Here is a 12,352-nt window from a genome sequence, read left to right on the forward strand (position 1 = left end):
TTATAACTTAAATGTTTTTTTTTAATACACGTCTTGAGAAAATATTTTTTAAAAAATCCACGTTTTGAAAAATATTTCTAAAACATCCACGTCTTGAAAAAATATTTCTTAAAAATCCACGTCTTGAAAAAACATTTCTAAAAAACCCACTACTTGAAAAAATAAGTTTTAAAAAATCCAGGTTTTCAAAAAATATTTTTTAAAAAATCCATGTTTTGAAAAATATTTCTAAAAAAACCTTGAAAAAATAATTTTAAAAAATCGAGGTCTCCAAATAATATCGTTTAAAAAAATCCACGTCTTGAAAGAATGGTATTAAAAAATCCACGTCTTGAAGAAGAACTCTTAAACAAATCTCGTCATGAAAAAAATATTTAAAAAATCAACATTTTAAAAAATATATTTTTTATTAAAAAAGATATACTTTGAAAAAAAATCAAGAATTGGATTTTTTAAGAGGGTTTTTGATTTCAAGACAGCATTTTCAATTTTTTTATAACTTTTGTTTTTAAATCCACGTCTTGGAAAAATATTTTTAAAAAAACCCACGTTGTTAAAAGTATTTCTAAAAATTACGTCTTGAAAAGTTATTTAACAAAAATCCACGTTTTAAAAAATATTTCTAAAAAACAACGTCTTGAAAAAATATTTAACAAAAATTCACGTTTTGAAAAATATTTCTAAAACATCCACATCTAAAAATCCCACTTCTTGGAGAAATAATTTTAAAAAATCCAGGTCTTCAAATAATAATTTTTAAAAAATCCACGTTTTGAAAAAATATTATTAAAAAATCCACGTCTTGAAGAACTCTTAAAAAAATCTCGTCATGAAAAATCCACGTTTTGAAAAAATATTATTAAAAAATCCACGTCTTGAAGAACTCTTAAAAAATTTTTTATTAAAAAAATATATATATTTTGAAAAAAAAATCAAGACTTGGATTTTTTAAGACGTTTTTAGATTTCAAGACATCATTTTTAATTTTTTTATAACTTAAATGTTTTTTAGTTCTTCTAATTTTTTGAAGATGTATTTTTTTTTAAATAAAAACATATTTTTCAAGCACAGTTTTGTACAAAAAATAAATATATTTTTTCAAAAGTAGATATTTTAAAAAATATTTTTTAAAAGTTGATTAAAAAATTAAATAATATTTTTACTAATATGGATTTTTTAAGAAATATTTTTTGAAAGTGTGATTTTTTAAAATGTTTTTCTTATGTGTATTTTTTTTAAATATTTCTTCAGGACGACGATATTGAAAATATTATTTTAAAAATATTTTTTAAAAATATTTTTTCAGTTCGTTTTTCGTTAATATTTTTTCAAGACGTGTGTTTTTTAATATTTTTCCAAAAATTTTTTTTAATATTTTTCAAAGATATACGTGGACTTGTTTCTTTTTTAAATATTTTTTATAGGCGTGGATTTTTTAAAAAAATCAATTGTAATACGTGGATTAAAAAAATTTAAAGACGTGGATTTAAAAAAAAGGTTAAGGACGTGGATTTTTAAAAAAAATAAAGACGTGGATTTTTAAAAAAGAAACTTAAAAAGTGGATTTTAAAAAAAATAAAGACGTGGATTTTTAAAAAAGAAATTTTAAAAAAGTGGATTTTTAAATACATTTGAAGACGTGGATTTTAAAAAAGTAAAGACGTGAATTTAAGCTTTCTCAAAAATATATTTTTCAAGACTTGGATTTTTTTTAAATATTTTTTTAGATTTGGATTTTTTAAAAATATTTTTAAGGCTTGGAATTTTCAAGATGTGATTTTTTTAAGTATTTCTCAAGACGTTTATTTTTTAAAAAGTTTTTCAAGACGTCGATTTTTTTAAAAATATTTTTTTTTGAAGATTTTTAAAAATATTTTTTCAAGACGTGGATTTTTTTTATTTAAATTTTTTAATTTAATTTAAGACTTTCTCAAAAATATTTTAAAAAAGTAAAGACATGAATTTAAGGCTTTCTCAAAAATATATTTTTCAACACTTGGATTTTTTTTTAAAATATTTTTTTAAGATTTGGAGTTTTTAAAAATGTTTCTTTAAGCTTGGATTTTCTAAAAATATTTTTAAGGCTTGGATTTTTCAAGATGTGAATTTTTTAAAATATTTCTCAAGACGTTTATTTTTTAAAAAGATTTTCAAGACGTCGATTTTTTAAAAATACTTTTTTTCAAGATTTTTTAAAAATATTTTTTCAAGACGTGGATTTTTTATTTATTTAATTTAATTTAAGACTTTCTCAAAAAATATTTTTTCAAGACATGTATTTTTTTAAAAATATTTTTTTAGGATTTGGACTTTTTAAAAATCCTTCTCCAAGACTTGAATTTTCTAAAAATATTTTTAAGGCTTGGATTTTTCAAGATATGAATTTTTTTAAAAAATTTCTCAAAACGTTTATTTTTTAAAAAGATTTTCAAGACGTCGATTTTTTAAAAATACTTTTTTTCAAGATTATTTAAAAATATTTTTTCAAAACGTGGATTTTTTATTTATTTAATTTTTTTAATTTAATTTAAGACTTTCTCAAAATTATTTTTTCAAGACTTGTATTTTTTTAAATATATTTTTTTTAAGATTTGGATTTTTTAAAAAATATTTTTTTCAAGACTTGGATTTTCTAAAAATATTTTTAAGGTTTGGATTTTTCAAGATGTGAATTTTTTAAAAAATATTTCTCAAGACGTTTATTTTTTAAAAAGATTTTCAAGATGTCCATTTTTTAAAAATTTTTTTTAAGATTTTTAAAAATATTTTTTTTAAGATTTTTTTAAAAATATTTTTTCAAGACGTGGCTTTTTTACTTATTTAATCTTTTTTCATTACAGCAACGATGCCTTCATTTGAATATCGCCTGGATTTGGGCCCTGAGTTGCCGGATGACATAAAAAAGATTGCCATCGAACAGGGCGAATGTGAAGAGACCCGGACACAAAAAATAGAAGAATTTCGTAATTATATTCTCGAACATAATGACTGTCAGCCACATCGCACAGATGATGAGTATCTGATGAGATTTTTGAGGGCTCGATATTGGGATATACCGCGTAGCTATAAATTGGTACGTAAATAATGTTGTCAATGACACTTTTTCACACCCTAACTGATGCCTAATTCATTATTTCAGATTTGTAATTATTACAAATTCCGCGACCAGAATAAATCGTATTTTGAAAAGGTGCGTCCATTAGATCTCACCTATATAGCGGGCAAAGACATAGTGCATGTCACGCCATACAGAGATCAATGTGGTCGCCGCATAATGATTTTTCGTTTTGGTTTGTGGAAACCCAGTGAAGTAACCACCGATGATATATTTCGTGCCTCAGTTTGCCTCCTGGAAATGGGCAGCATGGAACCCATTACTCAGGTTGTGGGTGGAATTGGTATTTTTGATTTGCAGGGAATTTCATTGAACCATATTTTACATTTAAGTCCAAGTGTGGCATCGAAAATGATAGCATTGATGGTGGTAAGTTGAGCGGGAGGGACGGAGGTGGAGATTTTAGAGAATTTTAAGAGAAAATTAATTTGGGTTTCTCTTGCAGACATCTATGCCGACCAGGGTTGCCTCCATTCATGTTGTTAATCAGAATTTTGTCTTTAATGCCGCCCTGAAGATCTTCCAGCCATTTATGGATGCCAAAATGCGGGAACATTTATATGTTCATGGCTCTGATATGACGTCTCTGCATAAACATATTAATGCGGAATGTTTGCCAAAGAGGTGAGGGGTCTTTTGAGGTTATGTTTTAAGTAGAGAAATCATATCTCATCATTATCAAATGTGGTGGTTTCATAATGGAAACATAACCTATAAAAATTAAAGACATATTGATGTTATGAAAGAAGAAAACTACAATCTTCATTTGTTTTGTATCCTCTTCCTATTTATTTTTATATTCTGAAATAATTTTTTCCTTTTTTCTTCCAGATACGGTGGAACCCTGGATGACTTCTCATCCACAGCCTGGATTGAGGCCATTAAAGATGACAAAGAAGTGCAGCAACAGTTGGGGAAGCAAGGATATGTGATGTAAACCATAGAACTGAAGTTTTTAGGGAATAAGCCAACAGAAAAAAAAATAAAATTATATTTTTTTATTAAAGATTTTTTAAAAATAGTTTTTTCAAGGCGTGGATTTTTTAAAAATAGTTCTTCAAGGCGTGGATTTTTTAAAAATAGTTTTTCAAGGCGTGGATTTTTTAAAAATAGTTTTTCAAGGCGTGGATTTTTTAAAAATAGTTTTTCAAGGCGTGGATTTTTTAAAAATAGTTTTTCAAGGTGTGGATTTTTTAAAAATAGTTTTTCAAGGCGTGGATTTTTTAAAAATAGTTTTTCAAGGCGTGGATTTTTTAAAAATAGTTTTTCAAGGCGTGGATTTTTTAAAAATAGTTTTTCAAGGCGTGGATTTTTTAAAAATAGTTTTTCAAGGCGTGGATTTTTTAAAAATAGTTTTTCAAGGCGTGGATTTTTTAAAAATAGTTTTTCAAGGCGTGGATTTTTTAAAAATAGTTTTTCAAGGCGTGGATTTTTTAAAAATAGTTTTTCAAGGCGTGGATTTTTTAAAAATAGTTTTTCAAGGCGTGGATTTTTTAAAAATAGTTTTTCAAGGCGTGGATTTTTTAAAAATAGTTTTTCAAGGCGTGGATTTTTTAAAAATAGTTTTTCAAGGCGTGGATTTTTTAAAAATAGTTTCTCAAGGCGTGGATTTTTTAAAAATAGTTTTTCAAGGCGTGGATTTTTTAAAAATAGTTTTTCAAGGCGTGGATTTTTTAAAAATAGTTTCTCAAGGCGTGGATTTTTTAAAAATAGTTTTTCAAGGCGTGGATTTTTTAAAAATAGTTTCTCAAGGCGTGGATTTTTTAAAAATAGTTTTTCAAGGCGTGGATTTTTTAAAAATAGTTTTTCAAGGCGTGGATTTTTTAAAAATAGTTTTTCAAGGCGTGGATTTTTTAAAAATAGTTTTTCAAGGCGTGGATTTTTTAAAAATAGTTTTTCAAGGCGTGGATTTTTTAAAAATAGTTTTTCAAGGCGTGGATTTTTTAAAAATAGTTTTTCAAGGCGTGGATTTTTTAAAAATAGTTTTTCAAGGCGTGGATTTTTTAAAAATAGTTTTTCAAGGCGTGGATTTTTTAAAAATAGTTTTTCAAGGCGTGGATTTTTTAAAAATAGTTTTTCAAGGCGTGGATTTTTTAAAAATAGTTTTTCAAGGCGTGGATTTTTTAAAAATAGTTTTTCAAGGCGTGGATTTTTTAAAAATAGTTTTTCAAGGCGTGGATTTTTTAAAAATAGTTTTTCAAGGCGTGGATTTTTTAAAAATAGTTTTTCAAGGCGTGGATTTTTTAAAAATAGTTTTTCAAGGCGTGGATTTTTTAAAAATAGTTTTTCAAGGCGTGGATTTTTTAAAAATAGTTTTTCAAGGCGTGGATTTTTTAAAAATAGTTTTTCAAGGCGTGGATTTTTTAAAAATAGTTTTTCAAGGCGTGGTTTTTTTAAAAATAGTTTTTCAAGGCGTGGATTTTTTAAAAATAGTTTTTCAAGGCGTGGTTTTTTTAAAAATAGTTTTTCAAGGCGTGGATTTTTTAAAAATAGTTTTTCAAGGCGTGGATTTTTTAAAAATAGTTTTTCAAGGCGTGGATTTTTTAAAAATAGTTTTTCAAGGCGTGGATTTTTTAAAAATAGTTTTTCAAGGCGTGGATTTTTTAAAAATAGTTTTTCAAGGCGTGGATTTTTTAAAAATATTTTTTCAACAACACGTGTATTTTTTAAAAATATTTTTTCAACAACACGTGGATTTTTTAAAAATATTTTTTCAACAACACGTGGATTTTTTAAAAATATTTTTTCAAGACGTGGATTTTTTAAAAGTATTTTTTCAAGACGTGGATTTTTTAAAAGTATTTTTTCAAGGCGTGGATTTTTTAAAAGTATTTTTTCAAGGCGTGGATTTTTTAAAAATATTTTTTCAAGACGTGGATTTTTTAAAAATATTTTTTCAAGACGTGGATTTTTTAAAAATATTTTTTCAAGACGTGGATTTTTTAAAAATATTTTTTCAAGACGTGGATTTTTTAAAAATATTTTTTCAAGACGTGGATTTTTTAAAAATATTTTTTCAAAACGTGGATTTTTTAAAAATATTTTTCAAGGCGTGGATTTTTTAAAAATAGTTTTTCAAGGCGTGGATTTTTTAAAAATAGTTTTTCAAGGCGTGGATTTTTTAAAAATAGTTTTTCAAGGCGTGGATTTTTTAAAAATAGTTTTTCAAGGCGTGGATTTTTTAAAAATAGTTTTTCAAGGCGTGGATTTTTTAAAAATAGTTTTTCAAGGCGTGGATTTTTTAAAAATAGTTTTTCAAGGCGTGGATTTTTTAAAAATAGTTTTTCAAGGCGTGGATTTTTTAAAAATAGTTTTTCAAGGCGTGGATTTTTTAAAAATAGTTTTTCAAGGCGTGGATTTTTTAAAAATAGTTTTTCAAGGCGTGGATTTTTTAAAAATAGTTTTTCAAGGCGTGGATTTTTTAAAAATAGTTTTTCAAGGCGTGGATTTTTTAAAAATAGTTTTTCAAGGCGTGGATTTTTTAAAAATAGTTTTTCAAGGCGTGGATTTTTTAAAAATAGTTTTTCAAGGCGTGGATTTTTTAAAAATAGTTTTTCAAGGCGTGGATTTTTTAAAAATAGTTTTTCAAGGCGTGGATTTTTTAAAAATAGTTTTTCAAGGCGTGGATTTTTTAAAAATAGTTTTTCAAGGCGTGGATTTTTTAAAAATAGTTTTTCAAGGCGTGGATTTTTTAAAAATAGTTTTTCAAGGCGTGGATTTTTTAAAAATAGTTTTTCAAGGCGTGGATTTTTTAAAAATAGTTTTTCAAGGCGTGGATTTTTTAAAAATAGTTTTTCAAGGCGTGGATTTTTTAAAAATAGTTTTTCAAGGCGTGGATTTTTTAAAAATAGTTTTTCAAGGCGTGGATTTTTTAAAAATAGTTTTTCAAGGCGTGGATTTTTAAAAATAGTTTTTCAAGGCGTGGATTTTTTAAAAATAGTTTTTCAAGGCGTGGATTTTTTAAAAATAGTTTTTCAAGACGTGGATTTTTTAAAAATATTTTTTCAAGGCGTGGATTTTTTAAAAATATTTTTCAAGACGTGGATTTTTTAAAAATATTTTTCAAGACGTGGATTTTTTAAAAATATTTTTCAAGACGTGGATTTTTTAAAAATATTTTTTCAAGACGTGGATTTTTTAAAAATATTTTTTCAAGACGTGGATTTTTTAAAAATATTTTTCAAGACGTGGATTTTTTAAAAATATTTTTTTAAGACGTGGATTTTTAAAAATTTTTTTTTCAAGACGTGGATTTTTTAAAAATATTTTTTCAAGACGTGGATTTTTTAAAAATACTTTTTCAAGATGTGGATTTTTTAAAAATAGTTTTTCAAGGCGTGGATTTTTTAAAAATAGTTTTTCAAGGCGTGGATTTTTTAAAAATAGTTTTTCAAGGCGTGGATTTTTTAAAAATAGTTTTTCAAGGCGTGGATTTTTTAAAAATAGTTTTTCAAGGCGTGGATTTTTTAAAAATAGTTTTTCAAGGCGTGGATTTTTTAAAAATATTTTTTCAAGACGTGGATTTTTTAAAAATACTTTTTCAAGATGTGGATTTTTTAAAAATAGTTTTTCAAGGCGTGGATTTTTTAAAAATAGTTTTTCAAGGCGTGGATTTTTTAAAAATAGTTTTTCAAGGCGTGGATTTTTTAAAAATAGTTTTTCAAGGCGTGGATTTTTTAAAAATAGTTTTTCAAGGCGTGGATTTTTTAAAAATAGTTTTTCAAGGCGTGGATTTTTTAAAAATAGTTTTTCAAGGCGTGGATTTTTTAAAAATAGTTTTTCAAGGGGTGGATTTTTTAAAAATAGTTTTTCAAGGCGTGGATTTTTTAAAAATAGTTTTTCAAGGCGTGGATTTTTTAAAAATAGTTTTTCAAGGCGTGGATTTTTTAAAAATAGTTTTTCAAGGCGTGGATTTTTTAAAAATAGTTTTTCAAGGCGTGGATTTTTTAAAAATAGTTTTTCAAGGCGTGGATTTTTTAAAAATAGTTTTTCAAGGCGTGGATTTTTTAAAAATAGTTTTTCAAGGCGTGGATTTTTTAAAAATAGTTTTTCAAGGCGTGGATTTTTTAAAAATAGTTTTTCAAGGCGTGGATTTTTTAAAAATAGTTTTTCAAGGCGTGGATTTTTTAAAAATAGTTTTTCAAGGCGTGGATTTTTTAAAAATAGTTTTTCAAGGCGTGGATTTTTTAAAAATAGTTTTTCAAGGCGTGGATTTTTTAAAAATAGTTTTTCAAGGCGTGGATTTTTTAAAAATAGTTTTTCAAGGCGTGGATTTTTTAAAAATAGTTTTTCAAGGCGTGGATTTTTTAAAAATAGTTTTTCAAGGCGTGGATTTTTTAAAAATAGTTTTTCAAGGCGTGGATTTTTTAAAAATAGTTTTTCAAGGCGTGGATTTTTTAAAAATAGTTTTTCAAGGCGTGGATTTTTTAAAAATAGTTTTTCAAGGCGTGGATTTTTTAAAAATAGTTTTTCAAGGCGTGGATTTTTTAAAAATAGTTTTTCAAGGCGTGGATTTTTTAAAAATAGTTTTTCAAGGCGTGGATTTTTTAAAAATAGTTTTTCAAGGCGTGGATTTTTTAAAAATAGTTTTTCAAGGCGTGGATTTTTTAAAAATAGTTTTTCAAGGCGTGGATTTTTTAAAAATAGTTTTTCAAGGCGTGGATTTTTTAAAAATAGTTTTTCAAGGCGTGGATTTTTTAAAAATAGTTTTTCAAGGCGTGGATTTTTTAAAAATAGTTTTTCAAGGCGTGGATTTTTTAAAAATAGTTTTTCAAGGCGTGGATTTTTTAAAAATAGTTTTTCAAGGCGTGGATTTTTTAAAAATAGTTTTTCAAGGCGTGGATTTTTTAAAAATAGTTTTTCAAGGCGTGGATTTTTTAAAAATAGTTTTTCAAGGCGTGGATTTTTTAAAAATAGTTTTTCAAGGCGTGGATTTTTTAAAAATAGTTTTTCAAGGCGTGGATTTTTTAAAAGGATTTTTTTAAGACAAACTTTTTTAAAATATTTTTTCAAGACGTGGATTTTTTAAAAAAAAAAATTCAAATATTTTTAAAAATAGTTTTTCAAGGCGTGGATTTTTTAAAAATAGTTTTTCAAGGCGTGGATTTTTTAAAAATAGTTTTTCAAGGCGTGAATTTTTTAAAAATAGTTTTTCAAGGCGTGGATTTTTTAAAAATAGTTTTTCAAGGCGTGGATTTTTTAAAAATAGTTTTTCAAGGCGTGGATTTTTTAAAAATAGTTTTTCAAGGCGTGGATTTTTTAAAAATATTTTTTCAAGACGTGAATTTTTTAAAAATATTTTTTCAAGACGTGGATTTTTTAAAAATATTTTTTCAAGACCTGGATTTTTTAAAAATATTTTTCCAAGACGTGGATTTTTTAAAAATATTTTTTCAAGACGTGGATTTTTTAAAAATATTTTTTCAAGACGTGGATTTTTTAAAAATATTTTTTCAAGACGTGGATTTTTTAAAAATATTTTTTCAAGACGTGGATTTTTTAAAAATATTTTTTCAAGACGTGGATTTTTTAAAAATATTTTTTCAAGACGTGGATTTCTTAAAAATATTTTTTCAAGACGTGGATTTCTTAAAAATATTTTTTCAAGACGTGGATTTCTTAAAAATATTTTTTCAAGACGTGGATTTCTTAAAAATATTTTTTCAAGACGTGGATTTTTTAAAAATATTTTTTCAAGACGTGGATTTCTTAAAAATATTTTTTCAAGACGTGGATTTTTTAAAAATATTTTTTCAAGACGTGGATTTCTTAAAAATATTTTTTCAAGACGTGGATTTTTTAAAAATATTTTTTCAAAATATTTTTTAAAATATTTTCTCAAGATGTGGATATTTTAAAAATATTTTTCATGTCGTGGATATTTTAAAAATATTTTTTCAAGACGTGGATTTTTTAAAAATATTTTTTCAAGACGTGGATTTTTTAAAAATATTTTTTCAAGACGTGAATTTTTTAAAAATATTTTTTCAAGACGTGGATTTTTTAAAAATATTTTTTCAAGACGTGGATTTTTTAAAAATATTTTTTCAAGACGTGGTTTTTTTAAAAATATTTTTTCAAGACGTGGATTTTTTAAAAATATTTTTTCAAGACTTGGATTTTTTAAAAATATTTTTTCAAGACCTGGATTTTTTAAAAATATTTTTCCAAGACGTGGATTTCTTAAAAATATTTTTTCAAGACGTGGATTTTTTAAAAATATTTTTTCAAGACGTGGATTTTTTAAAAATATTTTTTCAAGACCTGGATTTTTTAAAAATATTTTTCCAAGACGTGGATTTCTTAAAAATATTTTTTCAAAACGTGGATTTTTTAAAAATATTTTGTCAAGACGTGGATTTTTTAAAAATATTTTTTCAAGACGTGGATTTTTTAAAAATATTTTTTCAAGACGTGGATTTTTTAAAAATATTTTTTCAAGACGTGGATTTTTTAAAAATATTTTTTCAAGACGTGGATTTTTTAAAAATATTTTTTCAAGACGTAGATTTTTTAAAAATATTTTTTCAAGACGTGGATTTTTTAAAAATATTTTTTCAAGACGTGGATTTTTTAAAAATATTTTTTCAAGACGTGGATTTTTTAAAAATATTTTTTCAAGGCGTGGATTTTTTAAAAATATTTTTTCAAGGCGTGGATTTTTTAAAAATAGTTTTTCAAGGCGTGGATTTTTTAAAAATAGTTTTTCAAGGCGTGGATTTTTTAAAAATAGTTTTTCAAGGCGTGGATTTTTTAAAAATAGTTTTTCAAGGCGTGGATTTTTTAAAAATAGTTTTTCAAGGCGTGGATTTTTTAAAAATAGTTTTTCAAGGCGTGGATTTTTTAAAAATAGTTTTTCAAGGCGTGGATTTTTTAAAAATAGTTTTTCAAGGCGTGGATTTTTTAAAAATAGTTTTTCAAGGCGTGGATTTTTTAAAAATAGTTTTTCAAGGCGTGGATTTTTTAAAAATATTTTTCAAGACGTGGATTTTTTAAAAATATTTTTTCAAGACGTGGCTTTTTTAAAAATATTTTTTCAAAACGTGGATTTTTTAAAAATATTTTTTCAAGACGTGGCTTTTTAAAAAATATTTTTTCAAAACGTGGATTTTTTAAAAATATTTTTCAAGACGTAGATTTTTTAAAAATATTTTTCAAGACGTGGATTTTTTAAAAATATTTTTTCAAGTCGTGGATTTTTTAAAAATATTTTTTCAAGACGTGGATTTTTTAAAAATATTTTTCAAGACGTGGATTTTTTAAAAATATTTTTCAAGACGTGGATTTTTTAAAAATATTTTCTCAAGACGTGGATTTTTTAAAAATATTTTTTCAAGACGTGGATTTTTAAATTTTTTTTTAAGACGTGGATTTTTTAAAAATATTTTTTAAGCAGTGGATTTTTTAAAAATATTTTTTAAAGACGTGGATTTTTTAAAAATATTTTTTTAAGACGTGGATTTTTAAAAATTTTTTTTTCAAGACGTGGATTTTTTAAAAATATTTTTTAAGACGTGGATTTTTTAAAAATATTTTTTCAAGACGTGGATTTTTTAAAAATACTTTTTCAAGATGTGGATTTTTTAAAAATACTTTTTCAAGATGTTGATTTTTTAAAAATATTTTTTCAAGACGTGGATTTTTTAAAAATACTTTTTCAAGATGTGGATTTTTTAAAAATACTTTTTCAAGATGTGGATTTTTTAAAAATAGTTTTTCAAGACTTGGGTTTTTTTTGAAAAAAATTTTCAAGATGTGGATTTTTTAAAAATAGTTTTTCAAGACTTGGGTTTTTTTTGAAAAAAATTTTCAAGACGTGAACATTTTTAAAATATTTTTTTCAAAACGTGAACTTTTCAAAATATTTTATCCATGACGTCCATGCTTGTTCCCCAAAGCCTAGCAGGTACTACTGGATCATCGACGTGCAGCCATACATATGGATGTATGACGACTGACTGGCAGGTATTGTTATTCTCTCTGATTTTTGACGGTCACAAAAAAGAACCAGACTCTCTGCTTTGTTCCGTCGTCATCTGAGCTACACTCAATTGTGGGATTGCTTATGAGACTGAATGCAGTTAGTGATCGTTCTTATTATCTGTTTTCTCTTATATACTCTCACTGCAAAGGTGTGTTACCCACCAGATTCTGTACTGCTGGCTTGCCTGGCAAGTAAATATTTTCGAATATAATTCGAATGCTGAAAAATTGCAATCAGTTTGATTGAATCTTTGT

The 12,352-nt window shown here is 24.7% G+C and overlaps 1 protein-coding gene across 1 annotated transcript in view; it reads left to right on the plus strand.

The window, feature by feature from the left end:
- The window catches only part of LOC141392141 (alpha-tocopherol transfer protein-like), a 28,207-nt gene extending 24,086 nt beyond the window's left edge, over nucleotides 1-4,121 (plus strand). The window contains exons 2-5 of the mRNA XM_073965096.1: nucleotides 2,841-3,073; nucleotides 3,140-3,484; nucleotides 3,561-3,739; nucleotides 3,947-4,121. Coding sequence (XP_073821197.1) covers nucleotides 2,846-3,073; nucleotides 3,140-3,484; nucleotides 3,561-3,739; nucleotides 3,947-4,052 — 858 coding nt within the window. The 5' untranslated portion in view covers nucleotides 2,841-2,845 and the 3' untranslated portion in view covers nucleotides 4,053-4,121. The remainder of the gene's footprint in view (nucleotides 1-2,840; nucleotides 3,074-3,139; nucleotides 3,485-3,560; nucleotides 3,740-3,946) is intronic.
- Nucleotides 4,122-12,352: the final 8,231 nt, after the last annotated feature.

The sequence above is a fragment of the Musca autumnalis genome, unplaced genomic scaffold (assembly GCF_047663935.1).
Source record: "Musca autumnalis isolate F117 unplaced genomic scaffold, ASM4766393v1 scaffold_2, whole genome shotgun sequence".
Classification (NCBI taxonomy): Eukaryota; Metazoa; Arthropoda; class Insecta; order Diptera; family Muscidae; genus Musca; species Musca autumnalis.